General features: G+C 33.5%; 1 protein-coding gene across 7 annotated transcripts in view; it reads right to left on the minus strand.

The window, feature by feature from the left end:
- LOC110992992 (hemicentin-1) overlaps window positions 1-14,837 on the minus strand; it is a 175,439-nt gene extending 160,602 nt beyond the window's left edge. For 6 of the 7 annotated variants that reach the window (XM_045629395.1, XM_045629400.1, XM_045629396.1 and 3 more), the window contains exons 1-3: window positions 14,711-14,822; window positions 4,410-4,469; window positions 2,851-3,017 (exon numbers count right to left, since the gene is read on the minus strand). In XM_045629395.1, coding sequence (XP_045485351.1) covers window positions 2,851-2,914 — 64 coding nt within the window. In that variant the 5' untranslated portion in view covers window positions 2,915-3,017; window positions 4,410-4,469; window positions 14,711-14,822. Of the gene's footprint in view, window positions 1-2,850; window positions 3,018-4,409; window positions 4,470-14,710 lie in introns of all 7 variants that reach the window. The other variant, XM_045629394.1, reaches the window with a different exon arrangement.
- Window positions 14,838-18,340: the final 3,503 nt, after the last annotated feature.

Consider the following 18,340-nt stretch of genomic DNA (forward strand, 5'->3'; position numbering starts at 1 on the left):
TAAATAAAATACAACACAAATCACTCAATGGACGCTCTTCTAGTTAATAAGAGATTTTTTAAAGAATTGAAGAATAAACACTTCTTTTACGACTACTTAACATGGGTCTAAATTTCATGCAATTCTGATCATGCAAGTTGGGTTAGGATAGGTTAGTTCAGTGGTTACGCAAAAATGTATTCGATGGGTAACTATGTACAAGGAGATATATACAAACAATCCCCTTGCAATCGAATTGTCTCAGTCTACTACACCCGAGAATCGAAGGGATGACATCATTAACGCCCCCGCTGCATACGTTTCAGATTTTCGAGGGGAAACTATTTTAATATTCTGTCCAATTTAACACTTTCACGTTTAAGTCTAATTCTCAAACTGTCCGGATGTATTAACAGAATATAGGGCTGCAAAATTTTAATTTTATAAGTACTTTATAGAGAAGATCTACTATACGGTTGATTTATATAAATTGTAATAGTAATAACGGCATTTGCCAAACTTAACAGTGACTTAAGTCTGTATATAGTGATAAGTTATCAACGTGAGACAGGGTCACGTTTCACACATAACGTCTCTGTGACGTATGTGCCGATAAACACTATGTATTACTTTGAATGGGATGTGTGTCCGCTTAATCTGTACACAACCGTGTTCTAACTCATTTCATGAATGCAGTATTTTATCTTTCTATAAACCTAGCAATTTCTTCATGGTGGAGTTTTATCTGAATATAGGTGGGATCGATAAATTCGATGCATGCTGTATTGCGTTAGATAACAGATAACTACTACACATTTTATAAATACAATTGAATTTAAAAGAAGCACTGAAGTGCAAAAATAAAATTACTCAAAATTTGAATTTAACTTCTATCTAGTATTTAATTTATAATTATTACAGCTGGAAACCAAATTTTAGGTCACTTGAAATCTATTTTATTTCAAGAGTATGATTTAATAAACTAAACGTAGTTTTTGAAAGAAAGTGATATTCGATCTTATTCCTAAAAATGTGGTTCATGTAAAACCTCGCTACCGATCTTAGGCCTCTTAGTTGTGATAAAGTTGCGCCATTAAGCTTGTGTAGATATAAATTATTTATGATTAATTATCTTTGAAAAATGTTTCTTAGGAATGTCCATTATTCTTACATCTTTTATTATGTATTTTATTATTATGAGATTTCGTCTCGTCAAAGTTGAGAAAAAAGTTAATTTACATTTTGCGAAAACCCTTTTTATGTTGGCAGGGCGTGTACGGATTACATTTATAATTCGACATTTATTCTTTTAAAGAAGTTCTCGGTCGAAAGAACCGGTAAATAGTCCATAGTTAATAAAATATGTACGTCTTTATATATTAAAAATAAAGGAACGAAGCAACCTACTCTAAACGACTAATTTTTCGTGTTGGCCATAACCGAAACATTGACTTAATTTGATTCATCTTAAACGGTACATTACAGCTCGGAAATTGTACAGTAAAATTGGGTAGTCATTTCACAAATTGCATTTGACCTGCTCGGCATTAAATCTCAATATTATTTCCCCATATTTTAATATTAAACGCGCTGTTTCGGTATATTTAACAGGTAATCTTATGCGTGAGTTCGTCACACAAATTTGGTTAAAATCGATTTGTAGACGAAGTTTTTCTTAAGGCATTGCACCAGACGCTAAAACTGAAACACACGTTCACTGAAAACGTCATTTAGTGAATTATTCTAGTAGCAGCCTAACTAATCGATTGGAGTTTATATCGATGTATTCTTTCTGCTTAGATTTGCCTCTGTAAACGACTTTGGTATGTCTAAAACTTTATAAAGTAGATAAACCGATTTTAAAATGTATTTGAAATTTAAACCGTAAACTTTTAGTAATTTTGATTTTAAAAATATTTCTCTAGGGAGAATCCAATTATACCCTAATTAAGGCATTTTTTTTTTCAATAAAGTGTTAACTTTTGTTTTCGATGCGTGTAATTTATTAGGATTCGGTGAAAAAATTGCTTGGTTAAATTTCGTTCGTTATTTTATTAAGTGAAACAAAAATCTGTGAGAGAGGAAGAGATATTTCATTTGAACTTTGCAGAGGAAAATATTATTTTACATATTAATTTTTCAATTATTTATTTATTTATTTATTTATTACAGACATGGCTAAACTCACAATAAAATAGACTATAATATATACAATACAAAATTAATTAAAATAACATAAAACACAGTTTATTCTAACCCCAAATACTCACCAAGTAAGCAATCTTTAGGCAGTCTCAATTGATATCGGCCGCTCCTCGTGCCTGTTCCAATGTGTCAAATTACATTACTTTTAAACCGAGGTAAATGCCTGTTTTCTCTTTCATATCTAGATTTTAAAACCATTTATTAATTAACCTAGCAGATTTTTTTACAAGTTCAAGTATTGTACTTTGTATATTTGTTTTCTGAACATTAGGAATATTCGTAACTTGAATAAACAGAGGAGCTAACTCACAGTCAATCTGTGCAAAACAACCGTCTAGGTTTGAATTCAGTTATTTCAGTTTTAGTTTTGATTGATACAAAACAAAAATTGAAAAACTTTTCGATTCTGGCGTTTGTTAGGATAAATAGATTCTGTTCAAAATTTTCATCGCCATTTTGATATTTATTCTAGTAGTAACGTGAACGAAACTATTGTGTCTTTCTGTGCGGTAACACATATTTAACTGTTATTTTGCACTTTATATTGACCAGTTTAAGCAGCAATTTCATAAACAATGTGGTGATGTTGCCATTACAGAATAGTTAAGTGTACCATTATAACGCTTATAGCATACTTATTTGGAATAAATTAGTGAAATTGGTTACCTCTTTCAGCGTGAGCCAGAGAGCAGATGACAGCGAAGAGAAGTGTAAGGAACTTCGGCGCCATCTTGTCCACTATCACTTCATTACACTCGCACTACACCACACTAAAGTAAACTAGTGCGCTAATGTCAAGTTGCCACTTTACTGTTTACACCATTACGAAACATCTGTAAGAAAAGAAAACTATTTTAGTGATTTGATACCAAAGCGGTGCAAACTGTTCTTATGAAAACACTATGAAATCATCTCCATTTCCATATAATTTATTTTAATAATTAAAACATAGTATAATATATAAAATATGCTTTTCCAGATTACGCTGGATACGTACGCACAGAATACGTGTCAAATATAAATAGTTGGTCGCGAGCGCGCTTTATTTTCGGCCGACGCGTGGCCACATTTGCTCTTCCCATCTTTTAACGTGCAAAGCTAGGCCTCATATATTGCTAATATACTATATAAATTACGAATGTACCATTTGTTAAATGTATTAAAGTTGTATTAGCCTATAACGCATGAAATTCTATTTAATTTTGGCTGTTCTTAATTTAACTATAGCATGTTATATAATTTTTCTAGTGTATTTTAACTTTTATCCTTCATAATAGATGTAGATAATAATTTTGGCGATTAATAAAATAATGATAGTTTTTAAATGACAATGCAATGTAAAATAACTAATGCACACACATAATTAACCTAATTAGCCGGGTATTCATAGCTCCTACATCCGTACATTCGTTGAGCCCACATTGTTAATATTAAATCGTCTGCGACCACACGTTTTAGATATTTAGGTCAACCACGCTTTTTCATATCGATTCTTATTTTAAAAACTCGATGTCTATTTTACTCCGAACTTCAAGGTTCCTTTAAAAATCCCGACAAAGAAAACTTTAAAAATAACAGTCATGTTATTTTTGTAATTATTAGAAGATTATTTCCGACATATGTTGTATATTACAAATATATATTTAGATCTAATTAAGGAGAATAGTTATACCTACGTAGTTTTGGTAACAGCATTAAATAGAATAGCTACCCTGGCGGTAACCGCGACCCACTTACGTTCGCAACAATCATATGTTAGGGATTCGATTCTCAGCCACGTGATACTTATGTCGTCTAATTCATTAGATTTATTATTAGGCGATGTATAAGTGTATACAAAAAACTTAAATAAAACAGAAAATGGGTATATACTAACAAAACATTGTCCAAGGTATTTTACCAGATTTGGCTAAATAATACAATTGTTTCAATCAACTGAAAGGGCACATAAAATATGGCATGTTTGCGTTCGTCACCCCGGGATGCCTGGGATGTTCGAGTGGAGAATGGGCAACGGCATGAGCCACCTGTGCGTATTACGATACTAACGCCGGTTTTGATTTTAGTCGGGTTTGTGTATTCGACAGGCACCTAGGATTACTGCCTCTACCTAATGGCTTAGTCAGAGATTATGTGCCATTTCCAATTTGCACCAGCGCAGTTCATTAAACGAAAAATAATGTTGCTAAATTGATCAAATCAAAATCAATGTGATATATACGTACTCTTATATTGACTAATACAGTCAACTTTAAAATCCAACAGAAGTCCTGGTGTGGAGTCAGCTGAAAATAGTCGATTTATTAGAAAAATATAAAAAGCAGTGGAAAGGGTGGATTGTATCGCTATTCACGATGACGTGACAAAAGCCCGCCCACCAATATTAACTCTTTGTGGCTTTTTTGGGGAACAAGTGATGGCTGAACGACCCGTTTTGACAAATAATTCAGTTCGACGAATTACGTTTTCTATTTAAGTGTAATGGACTTCATAAATCTTTTATTAGTTCGAAAAACGTACGCTTTACGTCACAGTTATATTGAATTATCCCATGATTATAATAATTGTATCTTTTATAAGCTTATTTTATATAGTTTTAATATGGTTATTGGTTATAATTCGTAAGGTATATTACGTACATATAACAGTCATGACGACAGTAATTTTTAACACAATCACTAGTGTATTAGGAGATCGTGGATATTCACTTTGAAAAAACCGTGGTCCACAAAAGTTCACCAAAGAACATAAAGGATTTCTAGCAACACTGGGGATTATGGGTTCTTACTTATACTAAACGTATTTGGATGTATGTTTATCTGAAACGAGCTGTGATCTTTTCCCTTGGACCATCCAGCTCCAGTCCGGAAAGGAAACCGACACATAGAGCAGGTGTGTTGAAATTGTCTTTTTACGCTCCGTTTGTGTCACACCGTCAATACTTGCTACTGCAGCATTCGACCGTCGAATCACACGCCAAGACAATGTAACGTTTACGTTACAATCATAAGGTATGCAGATATCGTAACATCATGTTGAAATTATAACCGACGATTTCGGGGAAAATTTCATTATTCGTGAATTATGTTTGTGGCCTGAACAACAGCTCCGCAATATTTATAATAACCTAAATTAATATTTAATATTTTACTCAATACTTTAATCTGAGTTAACGTTTTATGCCCAATGTGGTATTAATACACAATTTGATCATGGGGACTATCTGTATTGTGTCATTTTAAAAGTGCCAACAATCAATAACACTTTTCTTTTGCCAAGTGTGAAAAGTGTATTTGGTTTTATTTTATTAAAAGCTCAATTGTAGTCGCTGGCCTATACACTGTTACCGGTAGGGCTAAAGGTCAGCATCATATGGTAGACGAATCAGTCTCCTTAAAGATAAGATTTGTGTTATGAGAAGATTATATCTCCACAAGAATAACTCAATGTCTGATATCATATTGTTGTTGAATGTTTTTTTAGTAATTAAGTATTGGTGGTCGGTTCTAAACTCAATAACGAGCGAATGGTCACGCCATAGTTATTTTGCTCCATTTTAAGAATGAAAACACGTATTCTATAGGAAAGCAACGCCGAATCACGTCATTATATCAGATGAAAGAATCATTGAATGGCGAAAATGAATCTTCATTGACCTAATTCCCCTTAAATGAAAGTTCCGTTCTATTTGTCTTTGAAATTCTAATTAAGGTGAGTCAGGGAGTATGCCGGTAGGCGTGCTTCACAATTTACAGAAAACCACACTTTTCACTAATTTACCTTAATATAATTCTTAAAAAAACATTTATTGTGGGGAACATTACTTTTGAATTCAAAAAATCGCTTACATAAAATAAAGCTGAAATTTTTCTAACCCATCCTCATCCGGTTGTGGCGCCCAGCGCTTGACCGCCGAAATCGTTCCACAACAGTCCCTAAGCTTAACCCTGAATAATGTACGAGTTTAATTGTTCAGGAGATTATAAATAAGGAGGGTTTCATTATACGAGGCCCAGCCCTTTCAGTAGGACTACCACTTCATTCATAATGACGGGACATTTCGCTTTTTGTTTCAGGCAATTTTCTTTAAATAGATGCAAGACCCGCACATGCCCGTGACATAATATAGCTTAACAATTAACCGTATATATATGATATTGTTGGACCTAATGAGCATGTGTACTAAATTTCGTGAAAGCATGTAATTTCCAGTAGACTGGTATTTGAAGTCGATACAACTTCTCGTACTTTTTATTTCGTTGGCTTCTTTCATCACAGATGGACTGTTTTTCGTTAAAAGCTGCCATTCGCCAAATTTACGGTTACCCTCCACCATCCACAATTAAGACAGTCCCAAAACGTTACATTTTCACAAAATAATGATAATTATCATTTGACTGAAAACAGACACGCCATTCGGCTGTAATTATAATAATGATTAGGGTTAAATTGTCATTAATTTTTTAATAGGTCTTAGTCTATTTACTACAGTCATCATTACTTTTACTTTATCGTGTATTACTGCAGCATATACATTGACGACCTACACGCCTATTTCCAATAGCCCCTATTCCATAGAGCATTAATTTTAGAATTCGAAACATCCATATACATCACGCACGAAATTAGACGGTGAACTGATCATAGCATTAACATTAATAAATAATGGAAAGTTGCGCAGGCTTTCTGTCCGCGGAGTGTCATTTCCAATGGACTAGATTGTAATTTTGGTACATTGCCAATTTTATAGGTATTTCATATAATTCGCTTTATCATAAAAAAAAATATCCGTTTCAAATCAAGTAGGACATTCAATTATTTTATTTATATTACGAAGAAAGACTTACAAAATAGATCAGTAAAACTGTAAGCAATCGATAAAAATCGGTTGTCTGTAAAGTCAGTTTACTGACGATAATAATTGAACGTGACAACGTCATAAGAAAATAGTCATGGAATGGTTACAGTTTTCAAAAGAAAATTTTAATTTTATTTGTTTGATAGTTATATACGAACGAGTGTGTCATACGCACATAGCCTACTGACTTACCTAGGGCTCAAACCTTTGACCTACGGGTTGTTGAAGCTGCTAGGCCGACACTGGTCTAAACTTTGAACAATACATACTATATAATAAACAGATTTTTATTTTCCAAGGCTGATTTTTCACTTTACATTGTGACCTTTTTGACACAAGGCTAATATACTTTTATTTCGATATTATCCCACAAAGTTGTTTCCAATACTATACGTATTTATGATACAATTAGAAGATATCATTTCATCTATCGGCCAAATTAAAATGAAATCGTCAATCCTGCAAATGACGACTCTGTTCCATACGTTATAGAGGTTATTATCGTTTTTATATCGCTCATAACTATAAAAATTTTCATTACTTTTGGGATTCCATTTTCGTAACATAATGGTATAAGTTATAAGAGTTTTATGTTAACAAACTATTTTTCCAGTAGCTATCCTCATGTTGCTAGCAATACATCATGTAATCATCATTTTTGTTTAATTTTCGCGTCAGTTATGCAGAGAAAAGTTAGGATCAGTCTAAGACAATGTTAAAGTTTTAAATTTGTAAAATGAAGGAAGTTTTTCACAATTTTCAGAAAATCACCTATTCAAGAAACTGGTTTTAAACTAATGAGCAATTAGTATTATGATGAGTCTTTTTATTATTCTAGAAAGAAAAGTTCCGTTCGGGTTCGTTTCTCGTACAAGTATGTAATAGCGTTTACAGTTTTATTAATTATATTAAACAGGGTCAAGTAAATGCCAAAAAAGCAGCTTTATATATTATGTCGCAAACAGTCACAGGCAAGCATAACTCTGTATAGGTTATTTCCCACTAAGTCTAATCCAATTAGTGTAAGACATATCGAAGCCGATATTCACAGTAATTTTACATATTCTGTCTGGGAAAATTATTTTAAAATTTAAAAAATAATAAGTACTTGAATTTAGCTAAAGAAAGGTAGGAAGTTCTAACCAATATAAATAAGTCAATTTAATAAAATAATTTAGACAAATAGGTCTATCGCCCTAAAACAAATACGCCGTCATTAATAATAATTGTTACCGGAGTTTGGACTTATGTTAAATTATGATAAGCAATCCTTTTGTCTCGTATCATCAAAGTAAGATGTGCGTTGTGTACGCCATATTAAAGATATACATCGGAATAGTACAATTCAATCCGGGAAAGTGGTGGCTGGTTTGAAGACGCCTCCAACAATTACAAGTTGTCGTTGTTGTTTAAGTTGGCTGTTTGCAGTTAGCTTTGTGTGAGGATTACATTGTGTAAGTAGATAATCCGCTTTATATTACTATAGCATCGTCACTGATTTAAGAAAACTGAAGAAACATAGGTTTAAATGGCATCTCCGGCTTAAAGTCAATTAACTTGGAGAAGCTCTTCGAGATGCTTCTTAATGCAAGAAATCCCTGTTTCTATAATAAATAAAAAACTGCCTTTAATGTTAATTCAAAACAGCACGAACTGATCAATATCGCAACAAAGTCCTTGTTTCAAGTTGACATCATCGTGATATCATCACTGCGAGCATCGTATGATCGCTCCCGCTTATGACTTGTTATGTTTCAGAGCTGAGGTCACCGTTGGCTGACCGCCAGTACGTAACTGACCGTCGCCGTAGCCTCGCCGTATTATTTCCACTATTTAGTCACATTTACTTAGTTTTAGTCATTACTATTTCTGTCTATTTGTACTTCTTTGATGTGAGAGATGCGTTTCCAGTTTAGTTCTCACATGACACTCACATTGCTAGACGCCTCGCAAGTGCATTGCCGGCCTTTTATTCGAAAAGGTTCGCAGGCAAAAACTATCTCAAATAACGCTCAGTTGTGAGACGACGGATGTCGAGGTGATTCGGATGGATATTTATTCTGCCTAGACGTCCATAGATAAAACTCATCTGGAAGTATTAATCCGAAAAACTCCTCTTTTGGAAGAAGATACAGAGAGACCCTACATCTCTACGCAACGCCAAGGGATCATGGCTCTTAGTTTAATACGGTGAATAGCCAAGACGATCCGGGGTTATACCAAATTAACATCTGTATGGTTAAAATTACTTCGAGCCATTTCACATATTCGAATCTGGTCTATAATAATCCTGTAATTTATAATTGTGATGACGTCAGCCGTTTCGTGCAACGCATCTCACGTTATTCATTTGATCTAAACTTGGCTTCGATTCATCGATTTCCTCAGGAAATTGGGAATATTGTTACAAAGCAATACTTCGTGTCTACATGCATATACATGCATAAGTACAGTTTCATGTGGTCTGCGGTTGCGTGGTAACAAAAGTTCCATAATTAAGATTTAAAGTCAGTCATTTCAGCCTGGTTTCATAATTTTGGCGGAATAAGGTTCCTAAGAAGGTTTTTTTTAATATAATAGGAGGCAAACGGGCAAGAGGCTCATCTTATGCTAAGTGACATCGCCGCCCATGGACACTCTGAATGCCAAGGGCTCGGGAGTGCGTTGCCGGCCTTTTAAGAAATAGTACCCTCTTTTCTTGAAGGACCCTAAATTGGTTCGAAAATATTTCAGTGGTCCCATGTAGCAAATGCAAAAACTATAACATACTAAGCCATGGCAAAAACTGCCTAAAGAACGCTTGATTGTGGAACGACGGACGTCGAGGTGATGCAGATGGTATTTTGTACTCTGCCTGTCTGCCGATGATGAAACGCAGCTGCAGGTATTAGTCAGTGCATTATTAAAATGCCAAGTAACAAAGGCGTAAGGAACGCAGAGTCGTAGGCGCTTCAGTTTTGTTTTTTATTTGTCGGTGTTTCAATGCTCTCTGAAACCGTGGAGTAAACAGTTGCCAACCATAAAAAACCGGAAAAATATCAAAGTATATATAAAAATTACACCTTCATTCCTTGCATACTTTATTTTCTAAGGCGTCTCTGAGTCCTAAAGAAGTTATAATATTCTTCTAAAATATCAAAGAAGGCTACACGAATCAACGGTACCACCGCTCAAAAGTGTTCGCATTTTTTGTATTCACAAACATCGTTCTGGCGGAAGCCTACGTCACTGCGCCAACCATAACCAACTGGATGTTGTAATATAAACAATAACTTTTTGTGTGGTTAATATTACATATACATTATTTTAATACAGTTTCTACTAGGGCCGGAACCAAATCACGGCACACTGTTGTGGCTTCTGAAATCCAAAGCTAATGGGATCAGTGACAAATCCGTTCAATCACCATTATTTACATAATATAATTAATGTAATCTCTAATTAGCCCGCGATAATCAGCACCGCGATTATCCATTCACGCTAGTCTTAAATTAATGATTGTGTCACACATAACACAGATTGCTATTGAACATTCACTCAGCGTTCAATTTTAGTCTTTGGCTCCATTTTACAAATACTAAATGCTGTACCCTATATCCCAAATTAAAGCCAAAATCTTTCCCTAATTATCGTTTGATTAGTACTTTTAGCCTTTTATCCTTCGCGCCAATCGGACGTTGCAAGAAGCCGCTAGGGAACAAGAAAATTGGTCGGTTTAGTTAGATAAAGAGTTGGCCGTATCTCTTGAGTATCAAATAAAATTACAAATTACAATTAACCGAGTCACGTGAGAGGATGGAACATGAGCTTAAGACTTGACCTACATTTTGTGCATTTGAAAAATTCACTAAAGCGTTTTGTTAACGAACGGTTCAGCCGGGAACAGGCTGGTTTCATTTTGCCTTTGAAGCCTTCGTCGACCATTCCATACAGCCGATGACACGATTTACATTTTGAATTAAATCATTTACTATTTTTTTAGTTTTTATGCATCTTTTTCAAAACTGCCGTAACTAAATTTAGATGTTTGATTTTTTTTAGGTTTTGTTTTATTAATGCAATTAAGAAATATTTTTAGTTTGAATCTCACGTAATTGTAACAATGATGTCGTCGTGTATAAATAGCCTTAGAAACATATAGAGCATCAATTTGCACTGGGTCTCCTCTTGCAAGAGAAAGAACAGCCATATGTATATAAGTACAAATATATACTATATTTCGAAAATATTTTCTTTTCTGCATATAAATATTCAATGAAATTATTTTATTATAATTTCATGTTAATAACAACTCCAATCATAATACTTTCAGACGGCCTATATATAGATCTGACTAAAATTAAAACTCCACAAAAAAATAACAGATAATATATACAAAAACATTTAGTTTCAAAACGTACATTACAAAAAGCATAAATATGTAAATATTATATTTGTAAATTTGATCTTTAAAATTATTTCTAAATAGAGTAGGAATATTTATTCACTAAGTGCAATTTGTCTTTTAAATAGCTCTCAATAGACTAATTAGTTGAATTTCATAAAGGGAATAAAATGTAGGGTGAAGGTTATTTCAAGAGACACTTTTTTAATATAACATTAAATTAAAAATTAGAAAAATTAGGTCGATGAATTCGCTGGCACCATTCACCGATTGCAATGGCGTCACACAGAAATGTTTTAAAATGTTATGCAAACTGGTTTTAGATGTAATTTGGATGAAAGCTATTAGCTTATTAATAGTGTAATAATGATGGCGTTTTGTAGGTCTGTGTCTTTAATCACCATCGTGTATCATCAGGTCAGCATTGGCGCATAATTGCCGATTTAAGTCTTACTGCTACCAATTTGCATTTTATTCAAATAATTAAAATGTTTTAATGAACCGGCCAATTAAAAGCGTGGAAAACTGAAACTTACAGCATACCAAAAAGAGTTTAATATTTTTTTTACAATAAAACAAGTTGCCTTAATTGAGTAATACCTACCACTTTAAATAAAACTCAAATGTTAGGAACGATCAATGTGGGCGAAGCGGTGAACTCGAGTTGGGAGGTCCGCGTTTTCAGCTCAGATATTTTAAATTCTTGTTTTACGTCGAAGTCGATTTTTATCAAAGCCTAAGCTTCTGTAAGGCTTGTCAACTTAGACAAATTCATTTTCGCTGAAAAATGCCGGATTTTTAGCTTTTTCAACTACGATTTTACAGACAACTTAGCGCTAAAATTATGTGACAAGTCACAAAGCGACCTTTTATTACATGTAGTAAAGGTAATAGATAAGTGTGCCTTGCCAGTATTTCATTTTCCTTTTAATCTCTAGGAATATTAAATACATGGTATGTGGCTGTTTGAACTATAGTATTAGAGTAAAGCAAATAAAGTATTTTCTCATTCATTAGCAGCTCCGCCACAAAATAATTATCAAACGGGAAGTAGCTTCAAAGAAATCGTTTAGGAGCCAGCTCACTACCTGCGTGGAAGTACCTAAAATGTTTTTTTTTTTAATAATAATACATTCACTGTATTTACGTTTATTTAGTTTGAATAGACAGATTTTTGGTCTTCATCAGGAAGCTGCATTAAAAACGCCAATAGAGCCTTAGCAACTTCAAGTTTTAAAAGCAAGCAGCTCATAAGTTGATGTTATCTGAAGTTATTCATCGTGGTGTAAATTCAGCTTGGACGCCGTTTTTCTCGAAAACCTTATACATTTTAAATTTTTGGACTTAAGGCTTTCACTTCAACCACCAACTCCTAAGCTCACTGTTCCCGAGAACTTCAATAATGTAAAGTTTATTTAAAATTTGGTGCATTTCGTACAACAAAAGATTTTGCTTACACTTAAAACTGTTATTGTTTAATATTTATATTCAAAATTTACTTAAATGATTGTTGCAACCATCGGCCAATTTGAATTTTTTTATTAGATTCATTTGAGTGAAATATTTGTAAAAGTAAAGTAAAAAAGAATCGAAACATGCACTTTGCGCAGCAATATACGATAAATTTCATGTAAGTTTTTTGAACCGAGAGGAAACTATAAAAAAGCGGTAAACTGAGCCCAACTATTAAACGAATAACCTGTCTCGAAGACGCCATAACGTAATATGTTTTGCGAAGTGGATATACATAGTTCCATACGACATGCTACGGAGCAATTCGGTAAAGTGCTCATACATTTGCATTTAAATCGGGCCACTGTGCCGCTGGATACATCGATTTTCATACTTTTAAGAGTCTCTTCTTATTTATCAATACGTATTTGAATGTCAACAATATCAAATATGGATTCGCACATCCGAATATTTCATTTTTGTCGCTTAATAGCGATATCGTCTCTCTGATATCTCTCTCGAAGTATGATGTTTCCTTTCATTTTAAATTCAAGTGAAAGTGGTGTGATTGTGAATTCGTATTTACCCGATCTATTAACATCGGAGCCCTCATCAATATGTATAGTTGTGTTGGCTGTCCGTTTGTTTATTTATTAGTCGACTGATCTTCCCTTAGCTATTTTTCTTAATTTTTATACAAGTTTGACGTTTAATACAGTATCTTCAGTGTTTACTCGTATCCTATATTTTCCACTTTATATTTTGTTTGAAATATATGTGGTGAAGGATTAAAATTAACAAAATGTTAACAATTATTAATAAAAATATTCGGAATGCTCGAATCATGGTCGAATTTGGACTTTATATTATTTTATTGAAAACGCTTAAGGAATTTCGGAACAAAATTCTGTTTCTAAATGCATAATTCTCTCCCGACCTTATTATCCATGAGTTGTTGTAACATAAACAGTGTACGAATAAATCGCAAATTGCATGAAATACAAGCGAACGCTACAGAAATAGAGCAACTGAATCACGGCCGGATATAATTCTGTGCTCGTATCTGCTGTGGCTGGATTTAAAGGTCATGTGGAGGAATTGACGATTTAAATTAACCAAACAATATTAAAACGTCTAAAATTAAGAATTTTTTACAATTGACTTGCATTACAAATCGCATATTTTCACACGCTTGTACTGTTGAAATGAGAAAGGACAAAGTTATTTGTACAAAATGTTGTTTCAAAGGGTTTAATTATGGAAAACCAAATCGAAGCAAAGAACCAGGTCGGTAAAGCCTATTTACTAATAACGGCATTAAAATTCCACCAAGTTCTCGTGAAATTGAACTAATTTACATTTTATAAGACTCACGACACCATTAGCATTGAACAGCTGCTGCGGAATTACCTCACAGCCATTCAACACCGGTGTGGAGTGTCTCTTCTACTGAATTTCGATCTTCTATCTCACTGAAGCACTGACGTGATGCGATCACAATAAAGCAATAATGCATAGTACTAGAGCATACAAAATTATTGTAAAGTTGTAGAATATTGGATTTTTTCATATTTAATTTATACTGAAAAACGCAGAAAAATTAAAAGCTAAAGTTTATATAAGAAAAGCGATATTAAAAATTAATGATATTTATACTTATGACAAATTGAAAAAAAAAAAATGATTGTGAGTTTTTCAAATGTCTTTTTTTTTTCTTGAAAAAATACAATAAATGTTGCAACTTAATAATCTCAGATAAATAAATCAACCCATAACATTATGTTGAAATGCCGTAAAATTGTCTCGTGCCTCATAACGAGAATCTTTCTCACCTGAAAGCAATACAATCCAAAACGAATCACATCACTGATACATTCAAAAATTCCTCAAAACATCACACGCGTGCTTCGTTCCGTTCGTGCAAATACGTGCACCCCTCGCGACGCCTCGACCGTTACTGAAAGCTTAAAGCTCCGACCGGGGGTTGTTTCTATGTGGGTGTCCGTACGAATGGGGTTGTTGGTGTGTGTCAGGTCACTAGAATTTTGGTAAGACAAGTGAAGTGGTGTGCTCTACATATTGTATCCTTTAAGACATTTATTACATAACTCATTCACGATATTGCTTTTCCGGTAAACGTTCATCTGCAGATGCCATGTTAAAAGCTTTCTCTACCAGAGTAGAATATTCATGGAAAATATTAAATAAAGCTTTAGTGGTTTAATCCGCTTGTCTATCAAATCTTAGAATTTTCTATTAAAAGTTGTTCATCACAGAGGCATCTATTTCATTACCTTTGCTTAACTTTGTCAGTGCAATTGACTTAATAAATTGTTTTAATTTTATTACAAAGTACTACATTTTTGTATTTTGCGTGATAGAACCTTGTCTTGTTTAGTATTACGAACAATGTAAAAGCGCAGTATTACCCCAAGCGAGATATAAGTGTCCCACGGAGTGTGTATTCGAGGTAGATTGTAGTTACGTGTAGCGTGAGGTAGGTTTTTAAGAAAGAACCATTTTGCAATATTTATGCTCGAGAGATCCTTCTTCGAAAAAAAAATTAAAGTTTGTACATAGTCTAGTCGTAGTGTTGCTACCGGCGACACCTTTTTACAATTATTACAGCTACGTATTTATCATATAATCTTCATAAACACATATATGTAATATAATTGATAATAGACTAAACGTCACCCTAGCTGTTTAAAAGTTACGCACCTGACATTACGTTACAACAGGTGCGGAGTAACGGTTCCCGCCACAGAGTGAAAAAAAAAACAAAGTATAATATTGATGTGCTGACACTTTTTGATGAATGTAGTGCATCATTACTTTGGCCTGTGTCGACAGATGCGGCACGCGTTTAATCGAGCGTTATAATATGTAGTTTATAAAATTTGTTAATATTTTGCGTCTTAGATTACTGTGTTCATTTTTATAGGCGTAATTTTTATGTGCAGTGATGGAGTAAATATAACCAGTATGGCTTAGAGACACTATTATATACTAAGAATAATAAAAAAAAGAATTATTCCTTACAAAGTAAACTTAATCCTATTATATTATATATATTTTTTCCGCAGGTGAAGGTTTTGGGCCCGTTGCATCCAGCCTGAGGCAGCAGTTTTAGTAATGTCGTCTGCCCATCTGGTGGTCGGCATTCCTCTGTATCGTTTCCCAATAGGGCATCTCCACCAGGTCACCCTTATAGTCCATCGATCGTCAAAGAGTCTCGCTACATGCCCTGCACATCTCCATTTATGCTTTAAAGTATAATTTAGCGCGTCAGTAGCTTTAATAAAGCTTCTTATCTTAGAGTGTCTTATTTTATTAATGTTTTTAATGTTAAACTCAGTTCTTGGCCCCTATTTTTCTATTTATCTCCTGTGTATATTTCCAATTATAGGAAGCATACTTTAGACATGGCAAGAGACAGCTCGACATGGCTTTGGTTATAAAATTACTGGAATGTTGCTTTTAAAAATTTCCATTAGACTCCAGAACTAGTTTCAAGTATGTTTTAACTCTCCTTTCAATTATTATGCCTAAATCTTATAACTAACATACTTGTTTGCATTTTCCAGATTTTCTCTATGGACCGATATTTCTTTTCCATACTGTTGTCATTCGCATTGTCTTTCAGGGGCTCATCTACCTTCTCGCTAACGGCATTTAATGATTGAATTGTAATTATGAGCTGGATTCGGATAAAAGCACGAAGTCGTCAGCAAAGCGCAGGTGATTCAGGTATTGACCGTTAATACTAAGGCTGCACTTGCTCTATTAGTGTTTTCCAAAGCCTTGCATCTGAAACAGTGTAGAATGTTCTTTAGTAGACGTTGTAGGCGATATAAAGAACTCGTTGCCTTAGTATTTTTCAATCAAATCTTTCAGAGTGTGAATGTGGTCTACATTTGAGAAACTCTTCCTAAATCGAAATTGCTAAAGAATATTAAAGTCAAAATAAGAACATATTAAATAAACATTGTGAAGCATGCCTTTAGGGCGCTCCAAACTATATACAATATCGATTTATTAGATTTCCACTCAAGACAATAAAAAGCAAATAATTATCCTTTATCGTCGGGACGATTGAGCCGTCAAGCGTGTGCCTGGCGCGTGACGTCACCGCACACGTCACGATCGCAAATGAAGCTGCCACTCAGCTAACCGCTCGCTACAGACACCGCCTATTGGCTGCCTATAGCACTCCACTAGGAGCACCTGAACTAACATTAGATATTGGATTTTCATAAAAAAACGTTTTCTTATGTCCTAACTATAATATGGCTTTTTACAACTGAATAACTTCTATTTAAAGCACAATTTCCAATCTTTTCTTGACATTACATTTATTAAACAGAAAATGTTTAAAATTGATTTATTCATCTAGACGGCATCCAGAGCTAAGACTCTTGCGCTCCCGTGTTCCGCAAACAAGACGTGATACGAGACCTCATTAATTATAACACAGCTCCACCTACGACATTCGCAGAAAACAATTCTCATGACTCACTGTTATATTCAGAGGTTAATTATATTTTACTAATAAATTCCTTAAATAAATCAATAACACTTCCAAAATGTAAAAATAATATGACGTGTTTATATATATATATATATATATATATATATATATATATAAACACGTTTATATATATATATATTATGTATATATATATATATATATATATATATAAACACGTTTATATATATATATATATATATATATATATATAAACACGTTTATATATATATATATATATATTCGAATGGTTATTGAATATAATTTTTTGTCTTTAATTTACTCGGTCACATTATTATATATTTTTGAAATATAATAGAGCATAGAAGCGTAGATAAGTAGGACACGACAAGAGAGATGGCGCTATTTAAGATGTTCATAATTATTTTAATGGTGCTTTCCGCTTCCCGGCTTTAGATGGAGAATTATTATACTGTCTACTTTTATATTTGCTAAAAATAAAATTTCTTCAAAATATAAGTGCTGGCAGTCCTAGTGCTAAATCTGACCCAAGACATTTGGACTTTGACTGCCAAAACAGAGATGTGTATTTGCTGGACTTAGTAGCTCGTCAGATATTTTCTATACGTCCTTGATTTTTAAAGAAATCTTTTAATTTACGTAAATTACAGAAAAAGAAAAAGAACCCATCCGGGTCCTTTATATGTATATATTAAACCAATTAAGATCTAATTAATGTCTTTTTCATTTTATACAGGAGAAGAAGAAAGAGAATATATATATTTTCTTTTTCAGGTTAATATTTGGTAATAAATGATAACATAGTTAAATAATAATTTCTCTATAACTACTTCCGACGTGAAGAGTCAGGAAAAATCAACGAAGTGCGTTTCAAGACGTTTCACCATATCATTACAGAGTTCTCGTGGAAACCACAAAATAATGCAAACAGTTCGGAAGCTCGACAATCGAA

The sequence above is a fragment of the Pieris rapae genome, chromosome 9 (assembly GCF_905147795.1).
Source record: "Pieris rapae chromosome 9, ilPieRapa1.1, whole genome shotgun sequence".
Classification (NCBI taxonomy): Eukaryota; Metazoa; Arthropoda; class Insecta; order Lepidoptera; family Pieridae; genus Pieris; species Pieris rapae.